The sequence below is a fragment of the Callorhinus ursinus genome, unplaced genomic scaffold, assembly GCF_003265705.2.
Source record: "Callorhinus ursinus isolate GAN/ISIS: 27379988/994484 unplaced genomic scaffold, GSC_fseal_2.0 scaffold5, whole genome shotgun sequence".
NCBI lineage: Eukaryota > Metazoa > Chordata > Mammalia > Carnivora > Otariidae > Callorhinus > Callorhinus ursinus.
Genome location: NW_027397067.1, coordinates 18,511,301 through 18,534,421, shown reverse-complemented (window position 1 = coordinate 18,534,421; position 23,121 = coordinate 18,511,301). Strand labels below are relative to the sequence as shown.

The 23,121-nt window shown below is 34.6% G+C and overlaps 1 protein-coding gene across 2 annotated transcripts in view; it reads left to right on the top strand.

Annotated features, from left to right (window-relative positions):
* Nucleotides 1-23,121, top strand: part of ARFGEF1 (ARF guanine nucleotide exchange factor 1) — a 145,294-nt gene that overhangs the window by 102,701 nt on the left and 19,472 nt on the right. For both annotated transcript variants that reach the window (XM_073892849.1, XM_025870687.2), the window contains exons 20-32: nt 2,249-2,377; nt 3,251-3,409; nt 3,653-3,803; nt 9,291-9,381; nt 14,055-14,095; nt 14,188-14,357; nt 14,703-14,854; nt 14,995-15,167; nt 15,968-16,128; nt 17,825-17,955; nt 20,834-20,963; nt 22,057-22,192; nt 22,274-22,412. In XM_073892849.1, the coding sequence (XP_073748950.1) occupies nt 2,249-2,377; nt 3,251-3,409; nt 3,653-3,803; nt 9,291-9,381; nt 14,055-14,095; nt 14,188-14,357; nt 14,703-14,854; nt 14,995-15,167; nt 15,968-16,128; nt 17,825-17,955; nt 20,834-20,963; nt 22,057-22,192; nt 22,274-22,412 (1,763 nt within the window). The remainder of the gene's footprint in view (nt 1-2,248; nt 2,378-3,250; nt 3,410-3,652; nt 3,804-9,290; nt 9,382-14,054; nt 14,096-14,187; nt 14,358-14,702; nt 14,855-14,994; nt 15,168-15,967; nt 16,129-17,824; nt 17,956-20,833; nt 20,964-22,056; nt 22,193-22,273; nt 22,413-23,121) is intronic.

Below are 23,121 nucleotides of genomic sequence, written 5' to 3'. Positions count from 1 at the left end.
GACCATATTATGTGTAGAATTTGTATCTTGCTATTTCTCTCATAACAAGTATTTCCCTGTATCATTAAAAATTCTTCATAAATAGCTTTTATTATTTATTCTCTATAAGTTAGTTCTTTAAACATCTTCTAAGCTAGCATTAAGAATCTTTCCTCTTACCACCGTTTCTACTGCCATTTAACCTCTCCAGACATCCTCATTTCTCATCTTATTATTGTAGTGTACTAACTGGTATCCTTAGGTCTATTTTTGTGCTCCTCTTAGCCATTTACCGAGGCCAGAATGATCATTTTAAAATACAAAAAGAAATGTTGCCTTCTTCCTTAAGGCACTTCACTAACTTTGCATGATACTGTGATGAAACTAACACATCCACAACATCTGTAACCTTGCATGGTCTGGCTCCAACTGCCTTTCCAGCCTCATTGCTAGATTTCTTCGGTCTTACTAGGCTGCAGTCCAGCATTCCTTCAGTTTCTAGAAATGTCCTAAATTATTTTCTCTTCAAAGCATTCTTACAAGCTGTGTCTTTTGTCTAGAATGCTCTTTCCTTCTTTGTCCAGGTGGTTTCAGCTTTAAATGTTACCTTCTCAGACAGGTCTACCCTACCCCTGCCATCCAAATTTGGTCCCTTTTCATAATGTGCTATGCTTATCCTTCATTGTATTTATAACAGTTTGTGTTTATACATTTACTTATTTTAAAATTTAATATCTGTTTACTAGACTTTTAAGTTCTATGAGGCAAGGGACTATGTAATGTTCACTTTTCCCAGTATCTATCACCATTCTTAGCTTGTAGTAAGTGTTCAGTAAACAAGCATTGACTAAGTACCAGACTAAATGAGAGATTTCTAGGATGTGATATAATATTAAGGGACTTTTTAAATATTGCCAAATTGTATTTTAACAAAGGTTTATACAGTATGAATGGATGATTTCACTGACCCCTGGATATTATTTAGGTGTAGTTTGATAGGAGAAATTGTCTTTAATTACTAATGGAGTTAAATATATTTTTCACTGGCTTAAGAACCATTTATACTTTTTCTTGTATAAAATATTGCACAGGTTTCTGAATAGATGTACTATTTACTTAAAATAGAACATGTAATTTATTACTTCCATGTGGTACTTCATATTTTAAAAGTAATGTACTTCATATGCTTCCCAAAGCATCTCTCTATAGTGGCAGTCCAGGTATTAAAGAGAAAGAAAATGAGGTTTAGAGAGATTAAGTAAGTGGCAAAGCTAGAACTAGAAATAAGGTACTGTGACTTATGTTCCTTTGTTTAGGGATTATATACTTTTACTTCTGAACTTTCTGATGTTACAAATAAAGCTTTGGGTAATCCTTTGGGTAATGTTTTTCTTAGTAATCTTAAAAACTTTTTAGATCTTTTTAAAATTCTAGTTGTCATTTTTACAGTACACTGGTATAAATCTTTTTCATATCTGTGGTTATGTGGATATATATTTTTGCTTCATTAGAACCTGTTAAAAGCAACAAATACTCGTATTAGACAATTCAAGGTTACACAAGCACACACCAATGTATACACATATGTTTTGATGTCAGAATTTTCAGTAATCCAAAAGTATTTTTGTTTATTTTATATTACAGTTTTACATTAGGTATTCAGTGTTACCTACTGGTAAAATTTAGTATTTGTTGGTTTTTGCAGTTTGTAATGAAGTATTTTATTGAACTATATTTTTAAAATATTGTCCAACTAGGAACCAGACATATCATTGATATTTCAGTGTAAAATATTTAACTGTAAAAAAAGTAAGGCTAAATGATGTCCAGGGAGCAGGCTTAAAGAAAAAAGAATAATGTAATTATTGCAAGTAGAAAATGACTAAAAGGATTTTCTTAGAAATAAAGTCTGTGATGCAAGGGCCTTTAAAGCTTGCAGAGAGAGATGAGTTCTGAAAGTAGGGGTAAGACTAATACCATTTATGAATAGTGACAATTCCCGTTTCTTACTGATGTGAATTATTTATAGCTGCTGTACTTAAAATATGCCAAGGTCCTCTACTGAATTTGTAGTCTTGCTGTCCCTCTTATTTAAGCCCAGGCAACATTATGTATTTTTTCCCCAAAAAAACTCATTACTTTTTTTTTTTAGAACTTTCTCAAATCATTTATTGTCTGAAGCTTTGAGAAATATTAATGTATTACTATAATAAAATTTATTTATCAGTTGATATTCATGATATAGTTTAAAAATTTTTAATTTTTCTAGTTGGCTTGGACACCTTTTCTGGCTGCGTTTAGTGTGGGTCTGCAAGATTGCGATGATACTGAAGTAGCCTCTCTTTGCCTGGAAGGTATAAGATGTGCAATCAGAATTGCATGCATTTTCAGCATTCAGGTAACAAAGAATTTTGCCTTTGTCGCCAGTGTGGAAAACATAAATTACTTATGTCATGACTATAATTAAAATTATTTTTTTTATGTTTGACTTACTAAAAACAAATTTCAAGTTTATGATGGAATTTAAATGAATCTATGTTTAAGTTTCTGAGAAACTGTGACAGAAGGGTTAGTTCTATGTTGGTGCATCTGGAATTCATCATAATGACTTTGGTTAGCATTTTTTTCCTCTACAGAATATTAGCTGTATCCAAAGTTTCTAAGACTTTTAATTTCTATATGTTAATTTGAATATCTTATTTAAATATGTTGCAGGTTCATACTTATTGAATCATATTTTTTCATACTTGTGTGCTTATATGTATTACTTTATAATTTCACTTAAACCTAAGAAAAGTTATCTTGAAGAGAACCAAGAATCTAGTACTTAATTTTCATGAAGACAGCCCCTTCTAGTAATTTATATACTTTGATAATAAATTTTAGCCAAAGCTTGCTTGCTTTTTTTTTTTTAAACCCATTTCACATTTATTTATGAATGTTATGGCTTAAAAAGCACAGCCTAGTTGTAGAGAAAAAATGAACACATTTATAAATCACATTTCTGTTAGTCTGCACAGTACTTGAAACATTAGCACTCCAGGAATGTTTTTTACTATATGAATTTATTTGTTGTCACTAAAATCTCATCTTGATTTGACATCTCCATTGCCTTTAGATTTTAGAAATTCATTTAAATAAAAACACTGTAGTTTGAGGTATGTAATTTGTCAGTTAAAAACTTAAACAAGTAAACAGTTTGTCAAAAGGGAATTAGAGATCACTCTGTTGTGTTTATAACAATGTAAGTATACTTTTCTCTTTTTTATAGCTGGAAAGAGATGCATATGTCCAGGCGCTAGCAAGATTTACCTTACTTACAGTGAGTTCTGGTATTACTGAAATGAAACAGAAGAACATTGACACAATAAAAACACTTATCACAGTGGCCCATACAGATGGAAATTATTTAGGAAATTCATGGCATGAGGTATAAGCACTTTTCAACTTTACAGTTTGGTTTATAAAATGATTTAATGCTAAATATTCTGCCCACTGACATGCTTAAGTGTTTGGGGGAAAATTTAGTATATTCAGGATAAGTTTATTTAGGTTTTTATAATGATTTATAACATAGACTGTATTTAAATCCTGGCTCCATACATTTAAGTTTTTTTGCGATCATTTTTAATGTGGAATTAAAAAGTTTTTGTGTTTTTTTTTAATAATGAAGATTCTGAAGTGCATCAGTCAGTTGGAGCTTGCACAGCTTATAGGAACTGGAGTGAAACCTCGATACATTTCTGGAACAGTACGGGGCAGAGAAGGATCTCTTACTGGAACAAAAGATCAGGCTCCTGATGAATTTGTGGGTCTGGGGCTAGGTGAGAATTTTAAAAATTATTTTTATGAAGTATCAAAGATTATTAACTTCAGTATGTGTAACTTTATTGTAGCAAGGAAATATAATTAGAAGGACATGATAAAATGCCCTTTGGCTAACCTTATGGGAAAAGCAAGAAGACCATTTTTGCCTGGTCTAGTTTGCAGCATTAAGTGACCCTTAATCTAAATCTCATAGTTGGGGGTAGGAGAAAGGTGCAGTTTAAAATGACCTACTTTTAACACTAAGCAGGTAACTTAAATGAGTGAAGGCTTGTATAAGATGATAAATAGTTGGGGCAACTGGAGAAAGCGTTCACATTCAGGTTTTTTTTAAAGGCACTATGCAGTCCTAACCGGACTCTTATACTGGTATAGAAACTTCCCCATGGTTCCTTATCTGTTCAGTGTGGCCAGGAACTTCCAGATTTAACCCAGTAGAACAAAGCAAAATATTAGTGAGAATGGCTACAGAAGAACTAAAGACAATACATTTTGAATCATAAATGGAAAGAGTACCACCAGGGAGGAAGCAGCATTTAGACTGTCTTTGGTTTTGAATATGTACTTTGGAGTTTGAATTCTTTTGTGTATCTTCCTTACTGTGTGCAGGTTACTTTAACTCTCTGAGCTTTGGTTTCCACTTCTGCACACTAATAGTAATATCTACATAGAGGTCTTAGGATTAAATAAGAATATGTATAAATGGAGTTAGCACAGTGGCTGGTATATTAATGGTTTGTGGATTGTTCTCTGTCCACTTTCCCCACCCCACTTCCATCCAAGAAATCTAGAGACATGACTTAAAAAGAGCAGGAAAGAGATGAGATCGAGGAATATTTATGTTTTTAAGGTTTTTACTCTAGCAGTATATTTCTGGATTTTTTTTTATCTTTTTGTCTTTTAGTGATTTCTCTGTTATTGCTCACAGTAAAAATTCATAAGGAAATCCAAAAACTTCTTTAAGTTTGAAAAAATGATCCACAGGGAAAGAAGAAACACCAGGACCATGTGTGGCTTTAAGTTGGACTGGGGACAGTTATTTCCTAGTGATATTTCAACTGTGGCAGCCAGCAGTGCAGTTCTCTCACCCAGTTGCACCTTAGATACTTTGGTTCTGGGAGGTGAAGGTGTAGACCTAATAACTTGGTGACCCAGCAGGATTTAGAACCAGTGAGCACCTTCATGGTGACTTTTATCACTTAGAAGTCTGAGATACAGATGAAAAATATTTACCAACAAGTGAAATGAATGTGCATTGATTGATTCAGTAACTTTTGAAAGGCGTTTTTGTTTCGGGGGTGGGGTGGGGAAAAGCCAAATAGGAGTACAGGAAGGCTAAAATAATGACAGGTGCAAATTGCCAGGGCTTAATTTTGGCAAGTAATAAAAGTAGGTTACACTAAAAATAAAACACCAGTGGAGTATTTTATCTTCTAAAAGTTTTAGTCAAACAAGAGAAATAATGATACTTGCTGATAATGTTTCCTAGTATACTTGAAAGTAAATTAAATTAATTTGATCATTGTTGTGTTACCTAAGGTCTAAGAATATGAGATGACCTGTCTTCTCACTTCAGGAAAAGGGAATTTACACAAAAATACATACTTTTTGGATCTGGAAATGAAATAAAAAGTTCAGGCTTCCAAGCCACTCAAGCAACCAGCCATATTCTTCCACCTCTCTTTTCTTGTTTTATCTAGATTTCATCTTATGTCATCTACTTCTCTTTTGGGCCTGCTCCATTCTCCACTCATTCCTGATTGATTAGGTCTCTCATTTTTGAGTCTGCATCCTAGAGGGATTCAGTCTGTTGACTTGGCCCCTGTTGGGCAGAGTCTTCCCTTCAGGCCCTCTCATCAGTTATCAGCTAGCCCAGTGTGGCAGATGTCCACCCCTGTCCATCTGTGCCCTATCACTTACTCAGGCAGCAGATGTTTTCTTCAGCAGGATGCTGTAGTCAGAATTTAAGCTAGAAGAAGATGTAGTCCAGACATTTGAGCAGGTTTAATCTGTATATATATGGTTTTTAAAAAATAAATTAGTATCTGCCTTTATTGATAGCATCTACCTTCAGGTATTCCATGTAACCACGTTAATAGGGCTGAGTATATATTTATGTGACTTTCTGACTGATGTGACTGATGTGACTTTCTGCCTGATGTGACTAATGTGACTCTCTGACTGATAGGATGCAAGTCTGTACTTCCACTTTTTGGAAACGTGAAACTTTTAATAAGAATACATAGCATATGATATTTTTTAGAAAGGATTTTGTTTATTTGAGAGGGAGAGAGAGAGAGCACAAGTGAGAGGCAGAAGGAGAAGCAGACTTCCTGGTGAGCAGGGAGCCCGACGCTGGGCTCAATCCCAGGACCCTGAGATCGTGACCTGAGCCAAAGGCAGATGCCTAACCAACTGAGCCACCCAGGCGCCCACGTAGCATATGATTATTAGAATTATATGCATACTGTATATCAAAGTTTAAAAATTCAGTGATTTGGACATATAAATCTTATTTTTTTTTAAGATGTTATTTATTAGACAGAGAGAGACACAGCGAGAGAGGGAACACAAGCAGGGGGAGTGGGAGAGGGAGAAGCAGGCTCCCCGCCAAGCAGGGAGCCCGATGCGGGGCTCAATCCCAGGACCCTGGGATCATGACCTGAGCCGAAGGCAGACTCCCAACGACTGAGCCACCCAGGCGCCTCTGGACATATAAATCTAAGTGAATATTCACTCCTACCTCTTTGTTCTTTATCTGAGTATTTGTGCTTTGAGTAATTTGTTTGGTAAAGCTGAAACTATTAGCCTGTCATGTTACAGTGTTATACAGATCTTTGAAAGATTTCATGTGTTTTTGAAATAGGTTCTTTGGATTGCTAAACATTTTATATATATTTTTTATTCCTCTAAATATATATATTTCTTAATGATTACAGATTATTATATTTAAATATAATAATAATATTAAAAGCTCTTAAATATAAAAATAAAAAGTTTCTAGGAAGGACATTCAGATGATACACAAAGGAAGTTAGTGGTGATGGGCATTATTTTTTCTCATAGATTTTTCTTCGTTAAATTCCTGTAACGTGCTAATGTGCTTCACGTGTTGCTTGACACTATTTCCCTAACCACTCCAATTCTCTGTCACTTATTTCAGGCTTTCGTCCTTGTTCACTTGTATTATAGAAATAGACTCTTTGTCTTTCTAGCTCTAGTATCTCTTCCTGTTTCACTGTGTTCTACAGATACTACCAGAATTATCTTTCAGAAAATAGGTTGCATTATGTCAGTCTTCTAAAAGGTCTGTTCCCGGTTTTCAATTTTTTTTTTTTAAGATTTTATTTTTTGACAGAGACAGCGAGAGAGAGAGAGAGTACAAGCAGGGGGAGGGGCAGGGAGAGGAAAAAGCAGGCTCCCCACTGAGCAGAAAGCCTGACATGGGGCTTGATACCAGGACCCTGAGATCATGACCTGAGCCGATCGCAGACACTTAGCGACTGAGCCACCCAGGCACCCCTCAATCTTTTTTTTTTTCTGAGATTAATTTATTTATTTGAGATAGAGTGTGCACACATGTGCGCGAGCAGGGGTGAGAGGCAGAGGAGGAAGAAGGAGAGGGAGAGAAGCAGTCTACCTCCCAAGTGGTGAGGCCAAATAGGGTCGATCCCAGATTGTGATCATGACCTGAGCTGAAATCAAGAGTCGAGTCAGTCGCTTAACCGACTGAGCCACCCAGGTGCCCCATATGATTCTGTTTTCAAAAGCAATACATTAAACGTAACAGTCAGGGTTCTTCACATTTTAATGTTAGCCTCTCTTTCCAGCTTCATCTTCTACTACTGTTCTGTCCCTTCTCTTTTGTCCCCAGTAGATCCTCCCATTATTGCTGTAGCCAAGTGTGTTAAAACATGATGTTTACTTTCATCCTTCCATTAGTTTATATATGCTGCTCCTTTTCCTTCTGCCTCCTTTTCTACATGATTATCCTTCTAGGTCCAACTTGAATTAATATATCATCATATATGAAGGTTTTCCATGAGCTAATACCCCTATTCTCCTTCTCCTCCAAAAATTAGTTCTATTTAGTAAAACTTGTATTATATGTTATGTCATTAGTTTATCTCAGCGATGAAGTAATTATTACATTTTACTAAAGTTGGTTATAAGTCTGTCTCAGTCTGTGTCTCCTGGTAAATTATAAACTCTCTGAGGTCAAGGATCACATCTTTTTTCACATTGTTCAGTCCTGGAAGAGAATTTGAGTTTAGCTGCTTTAAATAGTATCATCTATTATGGTTGCATTCATAAAGGCATTTAGTGAGTGGTCAGTTGAGTCAACAAATATTTCTTAACATCTTCTTTGGACTTAATATTGAGTGACGTCAAGAAATAACAGCAATTAAAAAAATGTGTATGATCTGGTTCCTTGCCTTAGGGAACTTTTAATTGTGCTGAGAAGGCAACATTAACACACCTGTAGTAATTTATGTAAAACTGTATGGAAGAAATCCTGATATGACTATTATTTACTTAAGTAAATGCTTAGTTCAGAGGAACAATGGGAGGAATCCTTCCTGAGAACTCAAATTGGGTTTTAGATAGTTGAGGGATGGCCTGAATAGATTCTGTAATGGCTAGAATGTTGAAGAGTACTACCTTAAGTGCTAGGCTTAAAAAGTTTATGCTTTATCCTGAAAGTAATAGGCAGCAAAATGAATGTGATGATATAGAAAAATTAACCTGACAGGAGACTAGAAAGAGAGATTGAAGAGGGAAAAAATTAGCAGGGATAGCAGTTAGGAAACTATCCGTAATCTGGCCCTGAAATTATAAGGCTCTACATTGTGTAGGAATGAAAATGAAGGAATGACACCAGAAACAGATCAAAAGAAAGATTTAGTTACTAGTGGAGGAGGGGAAAGATACCAAAGATGATTGTGAGGTTAAGAGCGAAAACTGGGAAAATGGTTCTGTCCAACATATGGAACCAGTTTTGGGGGGAAAGAGAAATGATTTTTTTGAATAAGAAGATACTAGAAAATACAGTTAAAATTTCCAAAAAGCATTTGTAAATATAGAGGACTGGAGATTAAATGACAGGAAGATCTAATTATATGGAATTGGGAATCATTCTAAGAAGATAACATTAGAACTACAGTTAGTGCTGTTTCTTAAACATAAAGGGAAATTATGCCTACTGTCATTAATTTTGTGATCTGAATTCTCAGTGCCCCTAATTTGTTGATCTCTGGAAGCACAATTTGTCTTTATAACCATCCATGTCTATATGCCACTTAGTATAGCTAATTAAGCGCATTTGGCCTTGATATAGGTCACTGATGCCAAAAGAATTATTTACCAAAAGCTTTATTTCTTTCATTAGGAAAAAAACTGATTTCAGAAATATGTTTTAGAACTATAAGTGTATTCTTCTACTGAATTATTTTCAAACTGAAATGACTCTCTTTTATGTGTGGTAGTCGGAGGAAATGTGGACTGGAAGCAGATAGCAAGTATTCAGGAATCCATCGGAGAAACCAGTTCTCAAAGTGTTGTTGTTGCTGTAGATAGGTAAGGTATTTATTTTATTCCCTTTTCAAATGAATACTGTTTCAATTCTGTAGCATTTAGGTACATTTTGCTCCGTAGTGGTTAAAAAAGAAAAATTATTGCCAAAATAACTTTCCTTAAGTATTATAAGACTATATTGTGATATATGGTGGTTTGGTGATGAAGTACCTATAATTTTGCTCTTTAGATCATGGAATATAGGAAGGAGATAAACAGTATGAAAATTTAACTTAAAATAGATATTAGTGGACATTAGGGAAATGGTAATCTTGATGAAAAAGAACACGTTTTATTTTCTTCATAGAAAACTAATTGGTCTTATTATCCCTATATGAAAATGGAGTGTAATCTTTCAAGTCCTATTTGATATAAGGGTTGCATTATGGGTGAGTGAAGTATTTGCTGGCAATTCTCATTGCAAGCTTCTTTGGAAAGGACTTCAGAGTTTGTATATTATATGTATTACCAAGTATTCATCATTTTTAGTTTTCTAAAAGTGAACCCATACTAAGTGTTCTTTTGAGGATTAGCTTTTTCTAGCTGAATGCCCAAATATTTGAAACTTAACACTGACATTTAAATTTTCTTAATTCTTGTGATGAAACTGTCCAAAATATAATCTCTATTTTTTCTTGGTGCTTGGAGACTTAGGCTAATCCAGAATTTTACCTCAGATAAAACTTTTTGCTATAAGTACAGACTGAGCTAGAGTATTCACCCTGGAAATATTCCCTGCAACTTTTTCTTTGAAAAGAACTCTTAATCTTCACTTGGTGACCTTTTTCTTTTTTTAATAAGGGAAGGAGGTCATTTGCCTTTTCCTTATGAAGGCTAAAGAAAGATTGCATATCCTCTTAGACCCCCTATATAACCTGAAGGCTTACCATGTGCTTGGCACTTTTCAAAGTACTTCCTAGGTATTACTTATCACTTAATATTTCCAGTAACTTAATGAGATAAGTATTAATATTGTCCTTACTTTATAAAGGAGGAAACTGAGACAGAGGGGGCCTAAATAACTTGCTCATCCCCACAACTAATCTTGTCTTGATTATTGATGCAATAACGGTTTCATCCACAGAGAATTTTGAGGAGTGGTGCCAGGACATAGACTCAGGCAGCATGTCTCTGAATATACATTCTTACCCTCTCCACCAAGTCTCTGCCTGCATGTACAACTGGAGAGCCGTGTAATAATGTCTGCCCTTCTGCTGTCAGGGTAGCTTGTTTCCAAATCATTTTCTGGCCTTCAGTGTCTTTATGAGAATCTCTTCAGGCAAGAGTTAACATTTTACCTACTATTTATTTCCATGGTATATTTTATATGACCATAGCCAGTTCTCATTTATCCATCTATCCACTGTTTGTTGCAGGGAGACATTCACTCATTTGAGTAAATGATAGGCCTCTCCATTTTAAGAATTTAAGATATTTTAGAGGGGTCTTAACACAAATTCTGTTAGTACTTTGTTGTCTCAAATTCATCATCACCAGATAACTTCTACAAACATAAATCCAATGTCCAATTTTATACAAAACCTCAACATTTAAATTTTAGCTTATAGTAAAAGCATTAAAAGTTACATCTTTGATTTACTATAAGATTATATTCTTGTGTGGTACTTTTCACTTTCTCATTAAATTTCTTCTGAATTTCTCAGTATCAGAGTATATTTTCATATGTAATATTCTGACTCTAAATTCATAAGCTAAGTCAGTTAGATGACTTAGGTATTCAAGTCAGTGGTGCGAATATTGTTAGGCATCATCCTGGAAAGTTCTGTACTTGTAACGAGTCATTTTCTTGTCCTTAGGTCTGTTCTGAATAATCTGTTATGACAAGTACAGGAAGTAAACATGAAAAAAATCAAAGCAGTTTTTTTTTTCTTTTTTGCCTTTTCCTTATGAAGGCTAAAGAGCCTTCAACAGAAGCGTCTGTTTCTTAAGAAAAAAATATATGATTCTATTAAAAGCTACTTTATGCAGGAATAGATTTTGTCCGGGAATGAGTTCCCACTAAAAGTTAAAAAACAGTACCATAGTTTTTGTTTTTATTAATTTTAAGCACACCTGATCTAGCTTTATATTGACGCATCTCACACTTTGGAACATTGTCTCCTATCAGAAAATACGTGTAGCTCATCCCCAACTGCATTTGCTCATAAATATCTTCGGATTAGGTCTTAGAAATAAGTGTTACCTCTGATATTTTCACTGTGAAAACTTTTTACGTATACAGTAATTTAGTTTGCCCTACAGTTTGCAAGTTTTGTCAACCTTTTTTTTTTAGTTGTTTTTTTTTTGTATTGCTGCATTACTTTTCATTTTGTGGCTGAAGCAGTAATCTATCATTTTGTTTTCCTGCTCATAGTTTTTTAGCACAGGTCTTTTAATATTAACACACAAGATTTTCGTGCATCCGTCCTTTGCTTTTTCATACAAGGAATGCAGAATCTGTTTCATAGACTGATTTTGTGAAACATAGCTCTGTCCTCTTGCCTTAGTTTATGAAGGCTTAACTTTAAATGCCTCCACAGACTGCTATGCTCTACCATATGGCTTATCTGTAGTGGAGCATTACTAGAAATAAAGTGACCCCTCAGAGGCTACGAAAGTGAGTAGGAATTTGAATACCCTTTTTCAGGATGCATGCTCCCCCTAACTTCTATCACCCTGAGTCTATAAACTTGTCTGATCACTACTGGTATTTCTTTGTCCTTGTTCTCCATCATTTCAGGGCCTTCAGAGAATTTGTTGCTTCTTTCCCCTGTATTTACATATAATCTCCATTGCTTTACCCCTCTCCTCTTTGCCATTTGCTTCCTTCTCCGTTTAAAGAAATTTTTTTTCTTTTTTTCCTCCCTTTTCTTGTTGTTTTTCTTATATACTGTTTAGTTTTATCACTGGTTATTTTTTTTTTAATAGCCATTGCCTATGTACCTGTAGCTTGAGAAATCACCTAATGACATTTATAATGTGTACTCTAGCCATGTTCATTTTTGTTCATGTTGAGAAATTTGTAGCCTTTGTATATTTTTAATTTCTGGATCCAGTTTAACCAGTGAATTAAACGGGGCCTTTATTATGCTATTTTTCCCCCCAGGTGATGTTCTCAGCTAGATCTTTGAATTACTATTTTGTTCTGACAAGCAATAAGAGAAAATCATAAAATATTCCTTTAGCAGGAGATCAGAGTGTGAGTCATCATGTTGTCAGTTTTTTAGGCTGTTTTTCCTGTCTTGTATTTGTTACTCATTGCCAGAACACATGGACAGACATACAAGGGCGCTGAGGTTAAAAAATCATGATATACTCACAACATGGATATAGTGGACATAGTAGGAAAAAAAACTTTTAGAATATATTTTAAATGTTTTATGTTTTGCTCAGATAAGTGTAAGGCAGTATATCAAAGTAGTTAAGAGGGTGGACTCTGGAGGGTGCCCATCCTGGTTTGAATCTTAGCTGTAGGACTTACTAGTTCTGTGACTTTGAGGAAGTCATTAAATATCTTTGTGCCTCAGTTTATAAAATTAGAAGTTATACCAGTCCCTGCTTCACAGGCTATTTGTGATTACCAAGTGAGTGGATATATTATAAAACACCTAGAATAGCAGCCACTTCGTGGTTGTTGGTAGCTATTACTGTTACTATGATTACTTTTTATTTCTTTCTCTTTTTTTTTTTTCAGATTTATTTATTTTAAAGAGAGAGAGAGAGAGGGTGAGTGGGGGGGAGGGGCAGAGGAAAAGCGCATCCCAGGCAGACTCCACAGTAAGCACAGAGCCCGACATGGGGCTCAATCTCAGATCATAACTTGAGCTGAAACCAAGAGTTGGTCACTTAACCAATGGAGCCACCCAGATGCCCCAAATTACTTTTATTTCTAAGCTTAATATTTAACCTGCTTCTGCCTTTAAGGTTTCCTTTTTGCCATGCAAATCCTGTGGTACACAATGTAAATTGAGGAATATCAGTTCACCCTGGAAGGTGCATCAAACCCTTGGTTACGAACCCAGAGCATCAGTAAAAATGCAGACTTTAAAAGGACTAATAGGTTTATGCCGAAATCTTTTATGAAACTTTAGAAACAAAAACCTTAGTGAAGAAAGCTGGGCAAAGCTGGACAGCACAGCTTAACTCTAAACATTTGAATTTTCCAGGAAAACTTATTTAGCCACTTCTTGGTTAAACTATTAGAGACTATTTGCAGCTTCTGTTAAGTTGCTTGTAATTTAACATAAATGAGTTTTCTAATCAAATGTATGTTACTTGTAAAAGCAAAGAATTTTTCATCTTAAGAACATGCTTAATGCTAGTAGGTAATCAGGAAAATTTGAAAAAATCTTCTGTTTTGTACTGTGCCAATTATCAGTTCGTTTTACAAATTGATATTTTCCTTATCTTAGAGTCTCGTGTTGATCTAGTGTTTGTAAGCTTACTAATAAAATTACAATACATTCTTACTCTATTATCAAATGCAAAGGAGGGAGAGAGGAACATCCAAACTGTACTTGTTATGAAACAATATGTTAACAATATCATTTGACTACCTGATTTTTTGTTCCTTTAAACCAGATTTAAAGTAGCAAGTACCTCAGGCTACTTACTTTTGAGTTGATGTAACAGAAGTAAGACTTCATAAATTTTTGAATTATGTTTCTTTTCTTTAGAATATTTACAGGGTCTACAAGACTAGATGGAAATGCTATTGGTAAGTATATACATTTATTTCACTTAAATTGGTTTTTTGGCTAAAAGACTTGGAAGTTAAGCTAAAAAAATGTAAATCTATTTATATTATAGTGGATTTTGTCCGTTGGCTCTGTGCCGTGTCTATGGATGAATTACTTTCCACTACACATCCAAGAATGTTTAGTCTACAAAAAATAGTAGAAATATCGTATTACAACATGGGAAGAATAAGATTGCAGTGGTCTCGAATTTGGGAAGTTATTGGCGATCATTTTAATAAGGTATTTGAATAATTGTAGGATTTGCTTACATTTGTAATGTTTTTTGTTGTTTAAAATTCCTTATAATATAATTGAGACTTTTTTCTTTTTCTAGGTTTTTTAAATTACATTTTTGTAATTAAAATTAGAAAACCCTTTGAATCTTTTTTTTTTTAAAGAAGTGATTGCTGTGGGTTTTAAGAATTTAGTTAAAAAATGTTTTTCTTGTTGAGAAATACCTAGTGCTTTTGTGGAGAATTTTAGGATTTACCTATCTGTGCTATTAGTCATATATTTTTTCTAAAAAATGAAGAAATAGATTTTCACTGCTGACATTAGCACCCTGTATTTCTGTTGCCATTACAGGTTGGCTGTAATCCTAATGAAGATGTAGCTATTTTTGCAGTAGACTCCTTGAGGCAATTGTCAATGAAGTTTTTAGAGAAAGGGGAGCTTGCTAATTTCAGATTCCAGAAGGATTTCTTAAGACCGTTTGAACATATAATGAAACGGAACAGGTATTATATTTGTTGAATTGCTTAATATCAGAAAAATACCTTATTATTTTCCACCGCAGGGGGAAAACAGAAGAAAGGAGAAAAAAAAACTGATGGGTTTTATGTATATGCATATCCAAGCAATTATATTAATATTTTAGGTCTCCAACAATTCGAGATATGGTTGTACGGTGTATAGCACAAATGGTTAATTCTCAAGCTGCTAACATTCGGTCTGGATGGAAGAACATTTTCTCTGTGTTTCATCTAGCTGCATCCGATCAAGATGAAAGCATAGTGGAACTTGCATTCCAAACAACAGGGCACATTGTCAGTGAGTATTCGTCTGCCTGCGTTCACGTTTAAAAAAAGAAAACAAAACTTTAATGTGTTCAGAAAATAACACAAAAGTAGGATCACAGGCCTATCCTGGGTTTTAAGTTTACCAAGTTTTGCCTGTAGAAACAGAATACATAATGACAGTAATATTATCATAGTTAACATTTATTGAATGTTTACCTTGTGGCAAGAACACTAAGCACATTGAATGTGTTTCCTTTCGTGTTTACAACAACTCTATGTTTGCAACAACTCTGTAATGAAGTGTCTTCATTATCCCTTTTTAAATAGATCAGAAAATTCAGGCCCAGTGAGGTTAAGTGACCTGCATAAGGTGCATGATGGAGTTGTTGGGATTCAAAGCTAGGGAGAGGTTTTGGACCACTCCATTACACAGCCTCCTTAAGGGAGAATTAAATACTGAGGATGTAAGTTAAGCCTGTCTGAAAGATGATAATGATGACCATCATCATTTTTCACAGATTAAGAGACTGAAATACAGATAGGTTGAACATAATTTTGTATATTCAACTCAACAACTACTGATTCGGGACGTACTGTGTACTGTCACTGTATTATGTGCTGGGTTTATAGTGTGAAGAAAACACAGACCTGTGTCCCTCTCCCCACTACTCAGGACAGTCAAGTAAGCAGTAATGACAGATAGCCATGTCTCTTAGGCATCAAAACGCTTCACCTTTAAGTATGCTTTACATTTGGGGGTTGGTGTTTTTTGGTGCAGTTAAGAATAATAAAAAAATTAAAATTACTTTGATATATTTTTTACCCTTTTAGCTCTTGTGTTTGAAAAACACTTTCCAGCGACCATTGATTCTTTCCAGGATGCAGTGAAGTGTTTGTCTGAATTTGCGTGCAATGCAGCTTTCCCAGACACAAGTATGGAAGCAATTCGACTTATTCGCCATTGTGCAAAATATGTGTCTGATAGACCTCAGGTATAGTGTCATTTAGTAAACAAAATTTTGCTGAGTATTTATTTCCAGTCTGAGATCAAAGTTTATTTGGGAATTGAGGGGATAGGAAACATTTTTCATTAAACCCCAAAATTATCTGAGCTTGATTCTGACTTAAGTGATTAGTAATAATAGCTATCATTTATTAAAGGTATCAGGTCTTTGTTTTTCCAAGTGTAATGATAGCTGTCATTTAGTCTACAGCCATACCACCCTGAACACGCCCGATCTCGGAAGCTAAGCAGGGTTGGGCCTGGATAGTACTTGGATGGGAGATAGCTGTCATTTATTAAAGATGTCACGTGTTTTTCTATTTCATACGTATTAACTTGTTTAATGTTCTTAACTTTATGGGATAGGTAGTGTTATAGCCTCATACAGATAAGGAATCTGAGGCACAAAGAAGTTAAAAAATGAGATCTTGCCATTTGCAACGACATGGATGGAACTGGAGGGTGTTATGCTGAGTGAAATAAGTCAATCAGAGAAAGACATGTATCATATGACCTCACTGATATGAGGAATTCTTAATCTCAGGAAACAAACTGAGTGTTGCTAGAGTGGTGGGGGGTGGGAGGGATGGGGTGGCTGAGTGATAGACATTGGGGAGAGTATGTGCTATGGTGAGCGCTGTGAATTGTGCAAGACTGTCAAATCACAGATCTGTACTTCTGAAACAAATAATGCAACATATGTTAAGAAAAAAGAAAAAGAAGAAGATAGCAGGAGGGGAAGAATGAAGGGGAGTAAATCAGAGGGGGAGACGAACCATGAGAGATGATGGACTCTGAAAAATAAACTGAGGGTTCTAGAGGGGAGGAGGGTAGGGGGATGGGTTAGCCTGGTGATGGGTATTAAAGAGGGCACATTCTGCATGGAGCACTGGGTGTTATGCACAAACAATGAATCATGGAACACTACATCAAAAACTAATGATGTAATATATGGTGATTAACATAACAATAAAAAATTTAAAAAATAAAATAAAAAAGAGATGTGGAATGAAAAAAAAAATGTGTCCATGGTTGCAGAGCTAGTAAAGGAGACAAAGGGTTTGAACCGAATCCTGTGTTTTTAGCCTTTTAGCCCATACTGTTTCTTGCATGTGGTGCTGTGCAGTACTGAAGTTGACTGTCTGTCTATGGATGAGTGTGGACTTAAGCACTGAAGTAAAAAGTTGAATTGGCAACCTGGTTGAATTGGCAACCTGGTTGAACATAATTTTGCATCTTAACTTGCGTCTCTGAATCTATCTCTGTAACTATTATCAAGAGAAGTGATACATTAGATTTGGTAGTAAGATTTTTTACTACATACTAACATGGACCTATGGGGGTGCTTAGTACTTTTTACATACATTGACTCATTTGACCTTTACACTTCCCAGGGCGGCTGATAAGGCTGCACGTGTCATAACCAGGGAAATGATAAAAATGCAAGCCTGATTTAACCTGGCGAATAGAATAATACAGAAAAGCTGATGACAGAGTTGAAGCCGAAACCAACTTTGGAATTTTAGTACAGTGCTCTTCATAGGCAGTTTTATAATCTCCATCTTTCTATAAATTGTTTATCAAATTGCTTACTTTCCATTTGTAAAGCATTTAAAATATTTTTTGGAGAAATAACATACAGGTGTTACGTTTTGCCTTAAGTATATCTACCTTTCTTCCTGAAGGCTTTCAAGGAGTACACAAGCGATGATATGAATGTGGCGCCTGAAGACAGGGTTTGGGTCAGAGGATGGTTCCCAATCCTCTTCGAGTTGTCCTGCATCATCAATAGATGCAAATTAGATGTAAGAACCAGGTAACAATCAGTGTTTGTAACTATAATTTTGAAAGGCTCATTTTGACCGCAATGAATTTTTGTTTTGTGAATGTAAGTTCAGTAGTTGAAGGCCATAAGTCCATAAGTCATGTATTTTATCAAATATAGTAATATAGTAATATTTGATAGGCAGATTTTAAAATATGTTAAATGGAACAACAGTAAAAATGGAAATACTACTTTTCCTCCAGATTTTAGTCTAACATTTCACTTGGAGTTTTAGCTTCTGTGTTAATTTAATAATGTTACACAGTCTGTCTTTTCATACATTTGTTTCCAAATAAAAATTGAAGTTAGTGGCAAAATTTATTTTCCTGACAAATGCTAGAAGAATTTCTCAATGCACATCCTTGGTCAACTTTAGAGAAAGAACCATTTCTCTTTGAAGACTGGTAAGTAACAGTTTTGAATAATACAGGTCTATTAACAAAGAAGTGGGCTCTTTCAAAAGTATATTCTCAATAAAAGATCTGTATGAATGTATGGTCCATTTGTGAAGAAACTATTAGGGATATAATGCAACTGGATAAGCATTCAATATGCACTTCTTATGTTACAGTTCATGTCATTCCCACAGTAAAATTTTTATCCTACATTTTTTACTACCAAATTGAAATGACTGATTTGTGTATCCTGTTACCTGTCAACAAGTGCTTGAGGCACCATGAGTTCAATCATATGTTTAAATAAAATCTGTCTTTTATGTATCCCATCTTCTTTTTAGGGAGAATCATTAGTCATTTGGGTAATTAACTTTATTGGATTTTTTTAAATTGGAAAGGTAGTAAATAGAGAATTGTAAGATATCAGCGATAGGACTATAATGAAGGAATGAACCTTTCCTTCCTCCTCTTATGCCACAGCCACCCTTATCCCCATTCAAGGTGGAGTTGATATATATCCTAAGAAATTTCATTTTTATTTGTTATAAGAGAAATTTTATAAAATTAGGGAAATAATCCAAAATAGGACTCAAACCTTAGGAATTTGTCATAGAATTTAATAATCACAAGAACATTATACAGCATTTTAGACATTGAGAATTGTTTGGCAGTGGACCTGTTAGGCACTGGATAAAATTCAAGATAGCCCCTGATTCATGTAAACTAAATAACTGAGATTTACAACTTTGAATTGTCCAGCCACATCATTGGAACAGCTAACATATCACGACCGACACATCATATAAACTCAGCACCCCCTCCCTGCCCTTGTTTCTTTGTAGAAATTTATTTGATGAGGGGACCTTCCTACTTCCTTAGTCTTTGAGCCTGCCCTGGTCTGGGACCATCCTGTTTTCCTTCTTGCCATATCCCATGTTCAGATTATGGATGAGTTCTAGTTGTTAAAGAGAAGAGAAAATATGTATTCTAGTTGATAAAGGAGAGGAAAGATATGAGTAAGCTTTTTGTTCAGTAATGGCTTTTTCTTATTTTATTCCCAGCTTTGTAAGGGCTGATATTTAGATTACATTTAAAAAATGTAATACCATGATTTGTATAACAGGTTAATTACACAGTACTTTCACATGTGTTCTCATTTGATTGCCTCAAAATTCTGTAGATTGAGGGTTGGTTAATTAACCTAGGGTCTCACATACTCTTTTTCCCTGTACCAGCAACTTAAGTATTGCTTTCAAAAAGATTTTCTTGAACAGTGAAAATCCTTGGAAACCTCTGTAGCTCTGTGGGCCTGGAAGAAACAGGATTCCCACATCCCCTTATCCCTAGCTGTGGGAGTTAGCATCCAGTTACTTAGAGTGGGAGGAAATGGATTCCAAGCTCAGGAGATGGAGGAAGAGGGAGCCTTGTTCCATTGTAGGGGGAAGAATGAATTCCAACAGACTTCTCCCAAAGAAGAGAGTATGTTTCTTCCACAAGAATTTCTTTACTACGGTTCCTTTACTTTTCATTATACACATTAGGTATCTCTTATGGATCAAATAACTCATGGATCAGATAACTGCTCTGAACTTGCTGTAGGACCAAGCTACCATAATGTACTTTACACGTTTATTTAACAGTTAGTTATAGCCTGCTATGTGCCAGACATGAATTAGGCCCAGAGGTAGCATAGCAGCAAATGAGCTGGACTGCGAACCAGTCCTTATGGAGTCTTTAGATAACATTTGGTTCTGGCTTACCATCAGACTTCTTAGAAATATAAACCTTTTTCTAAATGGACAGATACCTGTTTTGCTAGAAGAAAGTAACATGTAGAGAAAAGATCAAGCTTTTTAATGGTTACATGAAGGGGTTATTTAGAGGAAGATAAGGAATCAGGAAGGCAGTGTTAAGTTTTTAATTTTAACACTTATTCAAAAAGACAGTGAATATGATACTAAGCAGTTTATTTGTTAAGTAAATACTTATTGTGTGCCTTGTGGGTAACAAGCATTGCTCTGTCTGGAATATAGTAGGAAACAAACTGCCCACATGAATGTCTTAGTGGATCAGTTCCTTTGGTTTCTGGGATATCTTTTTCAAAGAGTTATAGGACTTTTAGCTAACACTTTAATTGCTCATACAGTATCCCTGAACTAATTTTATGATTATCATTCACAATCTTTAATTTCATTTACAATCTTAAAATGCTGGGATGATGGGGTGGGAGTGGAAGAAAAGTGAAATAAAACATTTTAAGGACAAGGCCTTTGGAATTTTCTCCTACATGATGCGTCCCAAAGAAACCAGTTTTACAGTTGAAATTTCTTAAAACTGAATATCTTATGTTAGTTTAAAACCAGTTTTGAACTTTTTTAGTAGCTTCATGACCTCTAAAAACTATTTTAAGAGGGAATTCTGATGTGGCATACTTTTTTGTATTACAGCTGTCCACTTGTGTTCTATCCTTTTAGGGGTTTAACAGTAATGTTCGAAATAATGAAAACTTATGGCCACACTTATGAAAAACACTGGTGGCAGGATTTATTTAGAATTGTTTTCAGAATCTTTGACAACATGAAATTGCCAGAACAGCAGACAGAGGTAAGAGAAAAATATTTTCATTTAACACAGTCAAGTTAAAAGGTTCTGAACATTTTCTCTAATACAGTTTAGTAGATCAAATCAAGTAGCTGGAAAAGAAAAAAAAGTTCCTAGAGAGTTTTTCATTATAATAAAAAGTATGTCTTTATAAAGAAAGAACGCTATTTGGGGATAGAATCTGAGTTAATGAATTGGTTGTTTTCAGTGTTTTTGTTGAACTTCCAGTTTCTTTCCTCATTTTAATATTGCCACAGTTACAGACACCAGTAGCTTTCTTTAGTATTCATAGTGACATCTTATTCTGAAGTGAGTACAGAATACATAGTAATAAGTTTTATTTATTTTATTTCGGTGTCTTTTACTACAAACCAATTATAGTATACATCTCAGTAAATGTAGGGAGAGAGCCTCAAGTTTTCTTGTTTTGTCCCATATAGCTATATTAAATCTAGACATGAGGGACACTGACCTGCACGAAGTTTTACTTTAGATCTATGACTTTTAAATCTACAGTAGACTCTTACTGAAAACATCTAAGTAGGCATATGTGTATGCACTGGCACAAAACTGTATATGAAAATTATCAGCTAGTCCAGATTAGTCCTTTATATATTTGAGAAAAGTATTTATTTTGTATGGCCCTATTCACCATTTATGGTATTTTCAGGTAACCATACTTCATGAAAGTTTTATTTTAAATTTATGCTAATAAGCACACTTGGATAAATTCTTACTTCCTTCCCCTTTCTCTTTTATGTTCTGTCATATTATGGAGCAAGGCCAGCTGTTGATATCATGCATATTGTTTGAGAAGAGTTATAATGTTAATAGCAAGACAATTCAGTGATAATTTTTTAAAATCAAAAATAATACAAAAAATAGTTCAAATTATTTTATACATAAATTGTGGAATAATGGAGAAAAAATAGATCTCAGATACTGAGTCAAGGTGAATGTAATATTATAGAGGGAAGTAAGTGCTCTGAAAGGAACATGGACAGGCTTAGCATTTTAAATATGCAAACATATTTCTTCTTTAATTCTGGTTGTTGATGAATGGTCTGACCTTCTTTTAATGACTTTTTTCCCTTAGAAAGCTGAATGGATGACTACGACTTGTAATCATGCACTTTATGCGATCTGTGATGTATTCACCCAGTATTTAGAAGTACTCAGTGATGTACTTTTGGATGATATTTTTGCCCAGCTCTACTGGTGTGTGCAGCAAGGTCGGTCTATAGCAAATAGTGACACAAAGTGTTAAATGTGGCCCTGGCAATATATAAATGAATTGCTCTTTTCTTTTCCAGACAATGAGCAGTTAGCACGATCTGGTACAAACTGCTTAGAGAATGTTGTTATTCTGAATGGTGAGAAATTTACCCTAGAAATCTGGGATAAAACTTGTAACTGCACACTGGATATCTTCAAAACCACAATCCCACATGCGTAAGAAGATTTTACTCAACTTTATATTTGTATATTGAATGATAGACATAAAAAGTTTGATAGTAACTAGTGATTTTTTTACCAAACTCTTTTAAAAATACCTCAGTGTTCCATGAATTTGTATTTATTGCAAACCAGACTCCTATAAACTGTAACAAATACTTGAATTAAATTCTTTATAAACCAGACACTTCAGTCTGATTCATCATATGGTCATTGGTCATACTGAGGTGATTCTGCTTTAATAGGGTTTTATTTATCCAGATTAAAGCAAGCAGTAGTTTTGAATTTTAAAGAAGCAAAAAAACTAAACATATATTTCAGTTACTTTAGATTTAATAATCTAAGGAAAATTTATTTGCAAATGTATTTTATAGTTAATTGTCATCTTGTAATGAATTAGTTTGGAATTGAATTGTAGTGAAAGAGTTTTTATCAATGGAGAAACTAAGACATAGTCTCACTTAAATGACTAATAGCATGTGGATTATTTGTAGGACATATTTGAAGTTACTTCCCAGCTCAGCCTTTGGGGCTCTCTGACCTATGCAAAGTTTTACTTTAGATTTACTATTTTTAAGTCTACTTAATAACATCCTTTAAGTCTTACTTAAGTCTTACTTAAAACATCTTAAGTAGATACATGTGTATGTACTGGCATAAAATGATGTATGAAAACTAGGAGTTCAGATTTTTAAGCATCATAAAC